The 14200-nt window shown below is 38.3% G+C and overlaps 1 protein-coding gene across 2 annotated transcripts in view; it reads left to right on the top strand.

Moving 5' to 3' along the window:
• extl3 (exostosin-like glycosyltransferase 3) overlaps positions 1–14200 on the top strand; it is a 51358-nt gene that overhangs the window by 30011 nt on the left and 7147 nt on the right. For both annotated transcript variants that reach the window (XM_006625700.3, XM_015345758.2), the window contains 2 exons: positions 303–2935; positions 5546–5673. In XM_006625700.3, coding sequence (XP_006625763.1) covers positions 779–2935; positions 5546–5673 — 2285 coding nt within the window. In that variant the 5' untranslated portion in view covers positions 303–778. The remainder of the gene's footprint in view (positions 1–302; positions 2936–5545; positions 5674–14200) is intronic.

Here is a 14200-nt window from a genome sequence, read left to right as displayed (position 1 = left end):
GTGATGTTAAATTATATGTTCCAATTGACACATTGTAATTACCACTGTACGTGATGCTATATGTTCCTCTATGTTATGTTACCTTTATACAGATATATTCTAAGTTTGGGATTTATTGTTACTATATTATGATCTATTACGTCCACTTATTGCATTGATTGTATGCAGTTGTAAATCATCCTGGCAAAGGGAATATGCTAAGTTAAAATAAAGTGGTAATTGGATAATGTGTAACAATGCCCTAGTCTTTAATCATAGAAATGAGTGCATTCATTAATCTTCTGCTTCTTTTTCCTTTCTAGGCTTGGAATCTTGAAAACGTGGCAAGAGATAGACGTAATCGGCACAGTTTCAATATTTCTAATCATGGCTTCTCCTAACCAACGGGCACCAGACCCATGATGTTGAGTTTGAGTGCTACAGACTGCCATCTTCCCCTCAGACCATCTTGTTACTATGGATATTACTCCCCCTATGTCAAAGACAGGCAGCTTTTTTTGTTCTCCAAGAGACCAAGCGTACTGCTTATTTTGACCATGAGCAGGACAGAGTGGACAGCAGCTGTTAAAAACAGAGAAAGATGAAATTTCCTTTCTTTTAGTGTCTGTCAACGAGCAACTGAATAGAAAGGAGAGGAAAAATATCTAAAATCAAATATTCTAGCCAGGAAAAGGAAGATAACTTTTGTAAATGAACTAATTAAGAATCTGGTATGGCGTCGGATCCACCGTGATTCTTACTCAATGCATACCTATAAATATTTCCTCACTCAGAATACATGACGGGGTATACCATGCTTCGTAACGGTGGTAGTTCGGGGAATGGAGGCCAGCCATGGGTACTGCGCTGGTCAAACAGGATACGGTTGACCTGGTTGAGTTTCACCCTATTCATAATCTTGGTCTTCTTCCCGTTGATTGCCCATTACTATCTCACTACCATCGATGAGGCTGAGGAGGCTGGTAAGCGAATCTTTGGGCCTCGGCCAGGCAATGAGCTCTGTGAGGTGAAGCACGTGCAGGACCTGTGTCGGATCCGCGAGTCGGTCAGCGAGGAGCTGCTGCAGCTGGAAGCTAAGCGGCAGGAATTGAATGGAGAGATTGCTAGGCTCAACCTGAAGATAGAGGCCTGCAAAAAGAGCATTGAAAATGCCAAGCAGGACCTCCTGCAGCTCAAAAATGTAATCAGCCAGACAGAGCACTCTTATAAAGAGCTCATGGCCCAAAACCAGCCCAAGCTTTCTCTGCCAGTCCGCCTTCTGCCTGACAAGGATGACACTGGCTTGCCTCTGCCCAAGTCCATACGCTCGTGTAGACTCCACTCCTGTTTTGACTACTCACGCTGTCCTTTGACATCTGGGTTTCCTGTGTATGTTTATGATACAAGTAGCTATCCCTGGGGCGAAGGCCTGGACCCTTTAGTCAAGCAAGCTTTTGCAGCATCAGCCAAAAGCAGTATATATGTTACAGATAACCCCAGCATCGCTTGTCTGTATGTGGTCCTGGTTGGGGAGTTACAGGAGCCATTCTCCTTGAGTCCAGTCGATCTGGAGAAGCAGCTGCATGCATTGCCATATTGGAGGACAGATGGGCACAACCATCTACTGGTGCATCTCTCTCAAAAATCCATGACACAGAATTTCCTTTATAATGTCAGTACTGGTCGAGCAGCTGTTGCCCAGTCTACATTCCTGGAGAGTCAGTTCCGAGCTGGTTTTGACCTAGTCGTATCACCGTTGGTTCATGCTCTTTCAGAACCAAACTTCCTAGAGGTTCCTCCCCAGGTTCCAGTAAAGAGGAAATTCCTCTTCAGCTTCCAGGGGGAAAAAGTGGAGTCACTGCGAAGCAGCCTTCAAGAAGGACCTCCGCGCTCATTTGAAGAGGAGATGGAAGGGGATCCTCCAGCGGATTATGATGATCGAATAATAGGCACACTTAAGGCTGTGCAAGACAGTCACTTAGACCAAGTACAGGTGGAATTTACCTGTAAGAATCGTCCTCGGGCCAGTCTCCCAACTGAGTGGGCACTCTGTGGAGAGCGGGAGGAGAGGCTGGAAGTGTTAAAAGCCTCTACTTTTGCTCTGGTTATAGCACCAGGGGACAGTCAGGTGGTGGCCTCAGCTGGCTGCAATATGCGGCTCTTTGAGGCATTAGAAGTGGGCGCCATCCCAGTTGTACTCGGTGATCAGTCTAGGCTACCATACCATGAGATGATCCGCTGGAGTGAGGCAGCTCTCATAATTCCCAAGCCACGTATCACTGAGGTGCACTTCCTTCTGCGTAGCATTTCTGACAGTGACTTGCTGGCAATGCGTCGCCAAGGTCGTTTTCTCTGGGAAACCTACTTTGCTACTGCTGAGAATGTGTTTGGAACTATTCTGGCCAGCTTTCGGACTCGTATCCAGATCCCTGCTGCCCCTATCCGTGAGGAACCAGCCCAGGAAATCCCACATAAAGCGGGAAAGGCAGCAGGGACAGACCCTAATATGGCAGACAATGGTGACCTGGACCTTGGACCAGTGGAAACGGAGCCACCCTATGCCTCTCCTCGCTATCTACGCAATTTCACTTTCACGGCAGCTGATACCTACCGTGCCTGGAACCGCCCTCCAGGGCCTTTTTATCTTTTTCCCCACACCCCCTTGGACCCCCTCCTGCCCTCAGAAGCCAAATTCCTTGGCTCGGGGACAGGGTTTCGGCCTATTGGAGGAGGTGCAGGTGGCTCTGGAAAAGAGTTTCAGGCAGCTCTGGGCGGTAATGTGCCACGGGAGCAGTTTACTGTGGTCATGCTGACCTACGAGAGGGAGGAGGTGCTGATGAACTCTCTTGAGAGGCTTAATGGACTGCCTTATCTCAATAAGGTCGTGGTGGTTTGGAACTCTCCCAAACTACCATCTGATGATCTCCTCTGGCCTGATATTGGAGTCCCGATTGTGGTAAGTGTTAGGGGAGCCCACATTAAATAAAATGGCTGTGTTAGCACTTCCCACTTAAGGTTTTCAGATGTTTGTTGTTGCATTCCAGATCAAATTCACTCTCATATTTACAATCTTTTCTAATATGTTTGTGTCTGTGGTGAAATTGTAAGCACATTAAGCGAGTGGTTAATGAGGGAAGGCAATTCTAGGACACTAGAATACTCCTGTGATTAGTACCTAAGATATGTGTTTGGATTCTTTAAAATTAGGACGTTGCGTGAAAGCAGGATTGAAAGAACACAAAAGTAGTTCATCTGAGGGCAGACAACAGCTGTGTTGCATTTTTTGAGGTTTTGAAGATTACGCAAATAAAACTGAAAAGGCAGTTTCAGTTTCAAATGTTCAATCTTTAGTAGTTTTGTTTTTAAAATCCATTAATTAGGGCATTGCTTAGATTTTACCACCCTAATTAATGGATTTTAAAAACAAAACTACTTATTAAAATTCATCTTCTCAGATCTTTAAGCCACATTTTAAATGTAGCTAGATGTCTTGGTTTAGCCTTATCAAGTCACTAATTAGTTCTGTGAGAGGTTATGTTACATAGCCTATATGCCCAGAAAGTTTCTAATCTCTGCTGATCTTTTTCCGTTTTAAACAGGGGGTGTGAATTGACATTATCCCTGTACCAAGTGTTAAATTTAAGAACTGTTCTTTTTTTAGAATATTGTTTCATTGGCCAGTTGTCTGGAATTTCAGTGTTTGGGCTTTTTCATAACCTAGATTGTTTATTAAGTTTAGTAAGTAGTGTTTAAAAAATGAATTTCCCACCTGTGTTTGGACATTATTAAATTGGTAACCTTTTAAAGAGTTTTAAAAAGCTGTAGTCAAGTAATTATTTAAAAAAGCTTGGAACAACTAAACAGTTTTGTTTGCTGAATTTCTTGGCAGCAGTGTGCCTGAAGCAGAACATTTTATGTAATAAGAACTGAACAAGGAAAACAGTCAAAAAATCCAAAAATAGTTCAGTAAAGTCTTGAATAAGTAATTAAGAGCTCAGTTTGAAAGAAAGCCAAAAGATGTGGGAGTCCTCTGTGACCATAGTTGATAAGATTGCAGAAATGTTTTGTGGCCCCAAGATCCTGTTCACTGCATTTTTTCATCAACAAATGACATCTTGTGATCCAAACGTCTTGTGATCTGTTTCTTCTATCTTGTGAATGTCATGAATTCCACATGATGCTCAATTTGTATGTCAAAGCATATACAGTGTTGGCGAAACTATGTAAGCAGGTAGTCCTCTGTTTTGTGGATGCATTCGCTATTTCAAACTGTATATAATGTGCATTATTTAATTCATCCATTAAGGATATTATTTTCTGGCTGATGGGCAAATTTAATTGTAAAACCTGAAAGTCTGTCTCCAGCTTTCCAGTAAATGGAGGGTAGTATGCTGTACTCTTTTATCTGCTGCTGTGAATCACCATCTTGAAATACCAGCAAAAGTACTCATGAGAGAGCTTTTTAAAACTTCAGTCAGTAATAAAAAGCACCTATGTAGTTATGTAGCACCTTGTGGTGATGTGCTTACTGACTACACCCCTGTTGTCACATTTTATGTAACAGTAAAGATATTTTCCAGTTATTTGTCTACACTGCTTTTATATTGATAATTGATAATTGATCATCAGTGCTTGGATAAGTTGGCAAAAAAGTTAAATAATTTGGGAGGCAGTTCCTGTCCTACATCTGTTCACTACTTTCTTATTGCGTGTTGAGCCTTCCTGGTCTCAGAACAACCTTCTTCTCTTTCCTGCTTTAGTGAGTGATTGCATCTTAAAATATTTTGACCAGTGCAACAAAAACAAATGTATACATTACATGTATGTACAAATTTGCACCATAAAATAAAGCTGTTCAGTTATAGAAAGTAATTGGAAGATTTTATTAATTTTGTGGACAAGAACGTAGTGTTTATAACAACTGTTTGTTGCTTCTGTACAAACAACCAAAGGAACAGAAGACACCCAACATTTTATGGAATTCTTTGCCTGTTATTTGAAACTGAGAACACTCAATAGCTCCAGTGTCAGACTGAGATATTTGTATGTTGGAATTACTCTTAATGAGCAGTGAAGAGCAGTGATGAAATTATGTTAATGTCATGTGGAAAGAAAAACAAGGCAAAAAAGTATTAATTATGAAAAGTTTCCCTAGATTTACATTTACAAGTTGGGACTTGCAACAATATCTGTCATTAATATTTCAAATCATTTGGTTGTGAACTGATTTTCACGTTAAATCTGTTCATTGTAAAATTGGCAATATGCTAGCAATTCTATGACAAATTTAGAGTTTTAAGTGGGTTCACCAGGTTTGCAGGTGACCTTTAGCTACCCGTAGATAAATGAGGATATTAAATAATAGATACAAGATCTCCCATACATAGCAAGCATTACTTGCTTCTATGAATCTTTGCAGGTTTTGAAAGTGTCTATCTCAATGTGTTAAACAATAAGTATAGCAATTTGTCAGTTGACAGTTACTACTAAATTTGAATTTGTCTGAAATATTGTACGTTTTGAGAGGTTCATACAGTTTCCCTCTTGCCTCTGCTTCTATCCCAAGGTTGTACAGACAGAGAAAAACAGTCTTAACAACCGCTTCCTGCCATGGGACTCCATAGAGACAGAGGCCATCTTGTCCATTGACGACGATGCCCATCTCCGCCATGATGAAATCATGTTTGGTTTTCGGTGGGTGTTTTTCAGTTGTTAAACACATGGAACACAAATGGCATTTTATTGTATTCTCCAATAAATCTCACATTATGAGGAGTAAGGTACGAAGAAGGAGATGGTCAGATATTTAAAATGGGACAAACGATAAATCTTATCAAAAGTGTAAAGCGTAGTATGAATGATAATGTGAGAATTATAGGAATTTGTAAAGGACTAACTAAAGAAAAAGTAGTTATTTGACTTTGGATATATGCTACAGTTGATGATAATTTGGAGATATAATAATTATTTTATATAGTACCTTTAAAAGTATCTTCTCAAAGTGCTTTACAGAACATAAAGAATACACAGTGAGAAAGATAATAGATGGGGGTTTGAAATACAGAAGCAAAGACAAAGGACTAGTTAAATAAAAGTTCTTCTAAAAAATAATGTTTTGATTCTAGATTTGAAAGAGCTCAAGGAAGGTGACTTTCTGATATCCTGACGAATGGAATTCCAGACCTTAGGGACATAGCAAGAAAGGGCCCTGTTACCCACAGTGTAGATGGTCTTGGGGGAAAGATAAGAGACCAGAATTAGATGAACTAAGATTGCGAGATGGGGAGTAGGGCAGTAGTAACTCAGACAGGTACTGAGATGCCTAGCCATGCAGAGCCTTACAGGTGACACAAAACCTGACAGGAAGCCAGTGCAAGGACCCCAGGACAGGAGTGAAATGATCACTTACACTAGACCTGGTCAGGATTCTGGCTGCTGAATTCTGGACATGCTATAATTTGTTCAACGTGGATTTAGATACTCCAGCGAGTAGGGAGTTACAGTAATCAATACGAGAGGAAATGAAAGTATTGACTAACTTTTCAGCAAAAGATAGTAAGAACATAGGAAAAAGTATGGTGATATTTCTAAGGAGAAAGAATGATATTTTGACAATATGTTACACATATGGGGGCAAAGGTCAAGTCTGGATCCAGTATCACCACCAAGTTCTTTAATTTAAATTGAAACTCAAGTACAGTATTATCCACAGATAGGGTTTCTGCATAGCCTTTACATAGATGATGGGTTGTGCCAAGAAGCAATTTAAATTTAGCTAAATTTTGAGTTATCCATTTAATTGCAGAGATGCAATTAGAGAGAGCACAGACAGCCACATCAGTGTCAGGTTTAATATGGATGTAGATTTGAGTATCATCAGTGTAGAAGTGATCATTTAGACATTGTAATCTTGATAGCTGACCAAGCGGGAACATGTAAATGTTAAAAAGTAGGGGGCCCAGTATTGAGCTCTGAGGAACAGACTTAAGTCCAATTTCAGATCTAAAACTGCCAAGACAAATAAAGTGACAGGAATCATTAAGTTAAGAATTGAACCATTTAAGAGCAGTGTCAGAAACTCCAAGCACAGTCTCAAGATGAGACGGTAAGTTATTGTGTTTAATAGGGTCAAAAACAGCACTGAAGTCAAGAAGAATAAGGATAGAAAGAGTACCAGGATCAAAAGTCATAAGATGATCATTAGTGCCTTTAGCCAGGGCAGTTTCTGTCCTGTGAAGTAGTCGTGCACTGGATTTAAGGGGTTTGAATAGGTATTTTGCAATGAGGTGGTTATTAAACAGAATTCTAACAGCTCATTCTTGAATTTTTGCAAGAAAAGGTAAGTTGGAAATGGGGCGAAATTTATTTAGATTGTCCAGAGCGGTGTTTGGCTTTTTTGGAACTGGGATAATGGCAGCAGTTTTGAAGGCCATTGGTATGACACCAGGACCCAAGGACTCATTTATTATATTGAGGATAATAGGGTAGAGAGTAGTGAAACAGGATTGAAATAAAGCAGTGGGAATGGGATCTAATAGACTCGTAGTGGATTTCATATGTGAAACCAGTTTACTGAGGCATGCTGAGTCAAGTAGAGACAAATTAGAGAGAAGGGGAGCAGTAAAACTCCCCTAGACAAGACGGGGGGAGATAAAGGGATAACATGCATTGTAGAAAGAATGTGATGCTGGATGTTGTCGATCTAGGAGCTAAACAACTCTTAAGAAGGTGTTGCAAAGTTGTGAGGCAGGTAATGTGGTAGGGCAGTTTGGCTTTAGCAGTCTGTTGATGGTGGAGAAAAGGTGTCTAGGGTTTTTATGGTTGTTCTCTATGATGAGGGAGAAATAGCTGGACTACTTCTCTACTCTATACCATCATTGTACTCAGACAACTTTGTTCACTGTTTCAGACAGTAAGAAGTTATATTACACTGATGATGTGTAACACTACAGTTTTGTTACAATTAATCCACAAATCTGCAGAATTATTTTTCATATGTTTTGTGTGGCTGAAGTAGTGCTTATACATGAAAAGGGTGAAAATAACTGAACCAAGTAATTCTAGATGAATAAGTGTTATTTCTCTTCAGCACTTTGTATATACTGTGTATAAGGTTCTAGAAACCATAAGTGTTCTAAATGCTCAAAGGCATAGAAAAATGTAGTCTCAATGACCTCTTTAGAATCAATTAGTCAAACTTGAACCAGAGGATGTAAGTGGAAATTGCATGTTAGCAAGAAAAGGAGGTTCTGAGAACAGGAAGTACTTCTTTATACAAAGGATTATGGGAGTATGGAACAACACCACCCATACATCTTGTTTAGGATGGCACCCAGACTTTGTTCACAAAACGGCTGGTTGAGATCCTCGAATCCATTAGCTATTAGGAACTGAACAGGATAAATGGGCCCAATGGCCTCTAACTTGTCTTTTACCTTTGTTAAAAGCATTGACTGACTTAACAAAATGTAAGAAACTATTGAATATGATTTACAGTAAAATGATTTCTGATCACATAAATATAAAGTTTATTTTACAAAGATGAAAGATCCCAAAACTTGCAGAAATAAGACTAAAGTCTTGTGTGACAAAGAAATATACACTTTGATTGGCATGCAAATAAAGACTGGACATACTGTATTTTCCTTAAAATTTTTGTTGACATCTCCATCTCCCAAAACTGACTTAGGGAAGTACTATTTCAACCAGCTATATTCTTTAAAAATCTGCGGAAGTGCCTTGGGGTTTATCCTGTCTTTCCATCTGTGAATCCTGGGTCAGATATGTCTTGAGGGCCAGGAATTTGAGGTATTTCATTAGAGTCCTACAGAGAATACCATCTTGCACACCTGGACTGCCCACATGATTAGAGTTCTGGGTAGACCTCCTCCTGAGGAGCAGGGAGCAGCCAAGTAGGAATTTATTCATTTCAATTACAAAAAACACTAGCCCTGTAAATAGCTTTTCATCCCTTTTGTTAACAGTGCTCCCTTCATTTGGCATGTCATTGGTATAATTCCACATAAACACAGCTGGTCTAAACTTTTATAGCTATAATAGCTAAACATGGAAATGTAGAGAAAGTGTGAATTTCTGGACAGGAAAATTACAATCTGCCGACCTTGCTTTTAATCTCCCTTGTAGGCACGTTATTAATGAGCGATTTTGCTAGTCTATATTTATAGCGAGCCAATATTCCAGGCCACTCAAGATGACGTATTGCTTGAAGAAGTCCTGTTTATCACACATATTGCATATTAATATGTACACTCAGTTTTGTTCTAAATTATTTTCCATTTTATTGTAAATAGACTATAAATTGTTATTTTATTATAAGATTATTTATCACGTGTTGTGCTTATATCAGCTGGATATCCAGAGTGGAAACTTTACTCCATTCAGTTTCTAGGTCAGTAGTTTAATTCTGCATGCCTCTTGGTATTATCAGAAGTTTTGACTTGCTATTAAAATGATCAATGTCAATACTGCATTAATAACTGTTTCATACAAAAAAAGCATGCTGCTTTTTGGACATTGAAACAATATTTGCTGACTGTCTTAAAAATTCATTTAAAAACAAACCTGGCATACAGAAATATTTGAATTGCAGCCATGACGTGGAAAACTGTTTTCTAAACACTTAATACACAATGGGACATTTCTATTATAATGTAAAAACTATTATTAATTTGCTAGTACTGACTGCATTACAAATTCTTGCAGTGGTCAGCTGATGTTTTTCATTTATTGTTTTGTTAATTAATTTACAACAAAAATGCATACTGTATTTTGTGGTTGAATACGTTATTTTACAAACTTTCTTCCAACCATTCAGAGATTATTCAGAATGGTGTGTTGTACTTAAAGAAGTAGCTTTCATAGTATACTTCTTCTTCCAAGGGACATATATCACTTTGGTGGGGGTGGGATTGTTGCTCAAATAATATTTTTTTTTCCCAAGTTAGGATACTGTTTTAGCTCAAGTGGTTTAAACTGCAACCTTGATCAGAAGCCATACTATCACATGACATGCAGTCATCTACAGCTTTGTGTCATAGAATTTAAAATGTGAATGTCATTAATTTAGGCTACAGATGAAATAATATAAACTATTGGACCCTGGCAAAGCTCTATTCATTAATATAAAAGAAGAAAAAATAATGTCTATAAATTCAGGTGCTGCAGAAAGCTGCTTACTGAATATGGATGACACTGGTGTGTTCCTGCACGGTTTTCCTTTGATTTTTCCAAACTATTTTTAGCTTGCAGAACTTTTAATGACCTTGGGCAGAAGTATCTCTGTGAACTGTCGTCTCCTTAACTATCAGCTCTCACACTGCATTCCACTTACACCAGGCTGTTTCACAATATAGGAGATAAAACCCCCACTAAGTAAAACATGCCTTAGGCTAGGACTAAACAGCAGGGAAGTATTGAATCGTTAAAATCTAACTTGATTTTCTTGAAAATGCATTCAAGATGTGCTGTATTAGGGAAAACGATCTGAATTATTTTCTTACTGATCCAACACTTACGAGTTGCATTTGCCACATAAAGTACTTGATTTCTGCCTTCAAATCTTTTCCAACCAATTTGTGTGAAGGACGCTTGTAGCTTTGCCAAAGTTGTCTTTTTAGAGGTGAAATAAATATAATTTGATGCATATAGAAACTTCTATAGTTATTGTCATCCAATCATCCAAAATAAACTTCAAGATTACACCTCAGTTTTTAAATCTACTTTAAAGGTAGGCTTCATCAAACTGTGTTCGGTATGATGGAGATTTAATTGTGTGGTATTTTACTTTTTGTGCTGATTAAGTATATTTTATAAAATCTTGATACCATTCACATAAGTGGAACTCAGGATCTTTATTTTGGGTTTGTTCTGAAATAGAAAGGCATTACTTTTTGGCCAATCTATACAATCACAAATAAAGTCTTGGTGCTAGTCCATGTTCAGATCTCATATGACTTTAGGTAAGGTGCAGACTGTGTGTTTTAAATACTCAATTTAACTGTTTCGTTTTATTGTTTGGAATTGCACAGCATATTTATTCAGGCTGTGAGTTACATTTCAAATTTCTCAGGTGTTTGCCAGGCATACCTTGACATTGTATTAATTTTAAGAGGGTAACATTGTTATAGTGATAAAATGATCCATCTTCTTTATGTGATTGTGGGGCCAGTGCAAGGGGTAAATGTACAGGAGCAAAATACCTATTTCACAATAGACCACAAGAGTTCAGTTATTGTAGTTTCTAAGATGCAAGTACTTGCATTTCAAGTTCACTGATTCTTGTTGAAAATCAAAAATTGACTGCTGTTTATTAAGGAATCTTAAGAGTAAAAATGAGAAGTCTGAATCTTCAGACGCTTTGTTAATGGGTTGAGCTCCTGAGATTAAAATGCCCTACCATTCCTTTAGAGAGCCTGTCCTTAGTACCGTCTCTTCTCGCACAGAATTCTGTTGTGTGTGCAGTTTATTTTCCAATATGTAAGAAAAAACATTAAGGGAAAATGTATTTCTAAGTCTAAGTAGTCCTTAGATCCAACTTATGTGGTCCTCCATTACCATATTTGAAGTAGTGTTTTTCCATGTGCCTTTGCATATGTGAATTTTATTTAATTTAGTTGCAAAGGAACAAAGTTTAAAGAAATTCACTGTCTGGAATTGAATTAACTGGGAGGTTCAGTGAGGTATGGAGCAATGCACTGTACTGGAAATAGTTATGTAAGCAAGGAAAACATGGTTCTGTTATAGACCATTAACAGCTTTTGTGTAAAACATATTTTTATGTTATGAAATTTCCATCACAGGAAACTGTTTACATATTTCAAACTCTGAAGGCTGTTTTGACAGCCAGTGACATTGTAGCATATCAGTGTTATAATAATGTCTTCCATTTATATTCTGCGTCTCATACCAAAGGATACCAAGATGCTTTTTACTTATAGGAGGGGACCACACACTCCAATAATGCTCTGAGCCTTCTTTAGAACCCTCTGTTCGTAGTGGGCACTGAGGTTTATTTGATGTGCCCTAATGATTTTTCTGGTTATCTTCACTAATTTTCCTAACCAGTTACTATTAACATTAGTGATGTTGCTAAACCAATAAGTGAGTCCAGGCCCTGAAGAAGCAACGCAGCCCCACACCTTTATACTCCCTCCACCATGCTTCACACTTGAGATTAAGTTTTGGTGTTGGTATGCAGTGTTTTGTTTTCTCCAAACATAACTCTGTGTACACTTACCAAAAAGTTAAACTTTTGTCTCATCTGTCCTCAGAACATTGTTCCAGTAATGCTGTGGAACATCCAGGTGGTCAAACTTAAGACGTCCAACAATGGGGCTTGAACACCGTTCAGTGTTTTCTTTATGGTAGACTCATGAACACAGACATTATCAAGTGCAAGAGATGACTACAGATCCTTAGCTGTCACCCTAGGGTTCTTTGTCACCTTGCACTGATCTTTGTAGGATGCCCACTCCTAGGGAGAGTAGCAACGGTGCTGAATTTCTTCCATTTGTAAACTAACTGCCTGACTGTAGACTCTTCCATGGAAGAAACTCTTCTTCTGAGGTCCACTGAAATCTCTTTTGATCGTGCCATATTGCCCTTCATCAGAATTCTGTTGTGAAGAGCAGGTAACCAAAATTGTGTGATTGTTTTTATAGGGCAGGGCAGGCCAATCCCACACCTGAATTGATTGGAATACCTGACTCCAGTTACCCTCTTTTCAAAATGTCATTATCCTAGGTTCACATACTTTTTCCATCAATAACCTTGATTGTTTAAACCATTTGTTCACTAAAGATATGACAATGTAAAATGTTGTGTGTGTTCTTTGTTAAAAAGACAGTCTTTATTTATTATTATGACTTAGATGAAGATCAGATCACATTTTAGGAGCCCTTCATGCAGAAATCCATATAATTCCAGAGAGTTCACAAACTTAATCACAACTGTAAACCTTCAGCAGTTGCTAAAATCAACTAAGGAATTATTTCCCCTAGTTGTTTTTTATTATCCTTTGTGGTACAATGTAAAATTCCCTGTTTGTGTTAGTCGTCTAGTATATTGTGTACAATTATAAGCAAGGATTGGTAACAGACATGCTCTGTTTTGAAACAGCTAGTAAAAACCCAGATGTTACACCCATTGACCGTGACGGGACAACATGATGATAGTGATAAAAAGATCCATTCTCCTAGTGTTATATACACCCCACTGTGAGGGCTAGCAGAATGTTAGTAGCATATCATTTTAACAGACTGAGTCAGATTTTGAGATGGCTGGCATTTTCCATTTTTTCTATTAACCATAGATTAATTGACCATATAATTGACGTGTTAACTATTACTGTAAGTAAAAAAAGAAAAGGTGACAGAAGAACAAAGCTGAACAATTTATGTTCATTGCTTTGTCACATATGAGCAATACATTTCTATCTGAAAACTTTAAACGTTGCCAATATGATGTGATTGTTGATTCGATCAACCTAGAGGCGTCACTACCTATGATGGATATTCTGTAGCTACACGGTCCTTAAATAGGCAGGAGACATGTTTTTAACTTTCATGCTACTTAAACCCTTTAACTGTGACTCATGCTACTTAAATGTCGCTGTTTCGTTAAAAAAATGCAGAATGGGAATTTTACATAGTTTAAAAATATATATGTTAAAACACAAGAAACAAAGCAGTTATGAAGGATTTTATTTCCCTGCAGGCAAGATAAACTGCAGACAACCAGTTCTTGTTGAAAAATGCAATTATTTTACCTTGTTATTTAGCTTCCATTATGGATTCTTACTTGGAGTGCCTTCCCTAACTGCTGTCATTCCTCCTTAAACATTCAAGCACAATTGCTGGGGACTCACACTGTTATTAGGCTCTGCATGGTTTGTCCTGGGAACATTCTTTTAATGTAAAAAAATGGTTATGAACACAGTGCTGCATTTAGAAGGGACTGACAAAAAGAAAAGGTTTCCTGTAGGCTCTGAATATTCACTTGATTATGTATGAGGTAGTTCAAGTAGGTAGCTGTGTCAGCATGCATAGGCTGCAAGGGAACAAGTAAAGGTTTATTCCATGCTGAAAAGCGAAAAAAAAAAGAATGTTTCGGCTGTGGAGCCTTCTTCGGGTGTATATATGTACTGTACTTTCTGCATGGTACCATCTTCCAGAAACTGTAGTCTAGACCCAATCACTTAATA

Source organism: Lepisosteus oculatus, chromosome 2 (assembly GCF_040954835.1).
Source record: "Lepisosteus oculatus isolate fLepOcu1 chromosome 2, fLepOcu1.hap2, whole genome shotgun sequence".
NCBI lineage: Eukaryota > Metazoa > Chordata > Actinopteri > Semionotiformes > Lepisosteidae > Lepisosteus > Lepisosteus oculatus.
This window is presented reverse-complemented; position numbering and strand designations above follow the sequence as displayed.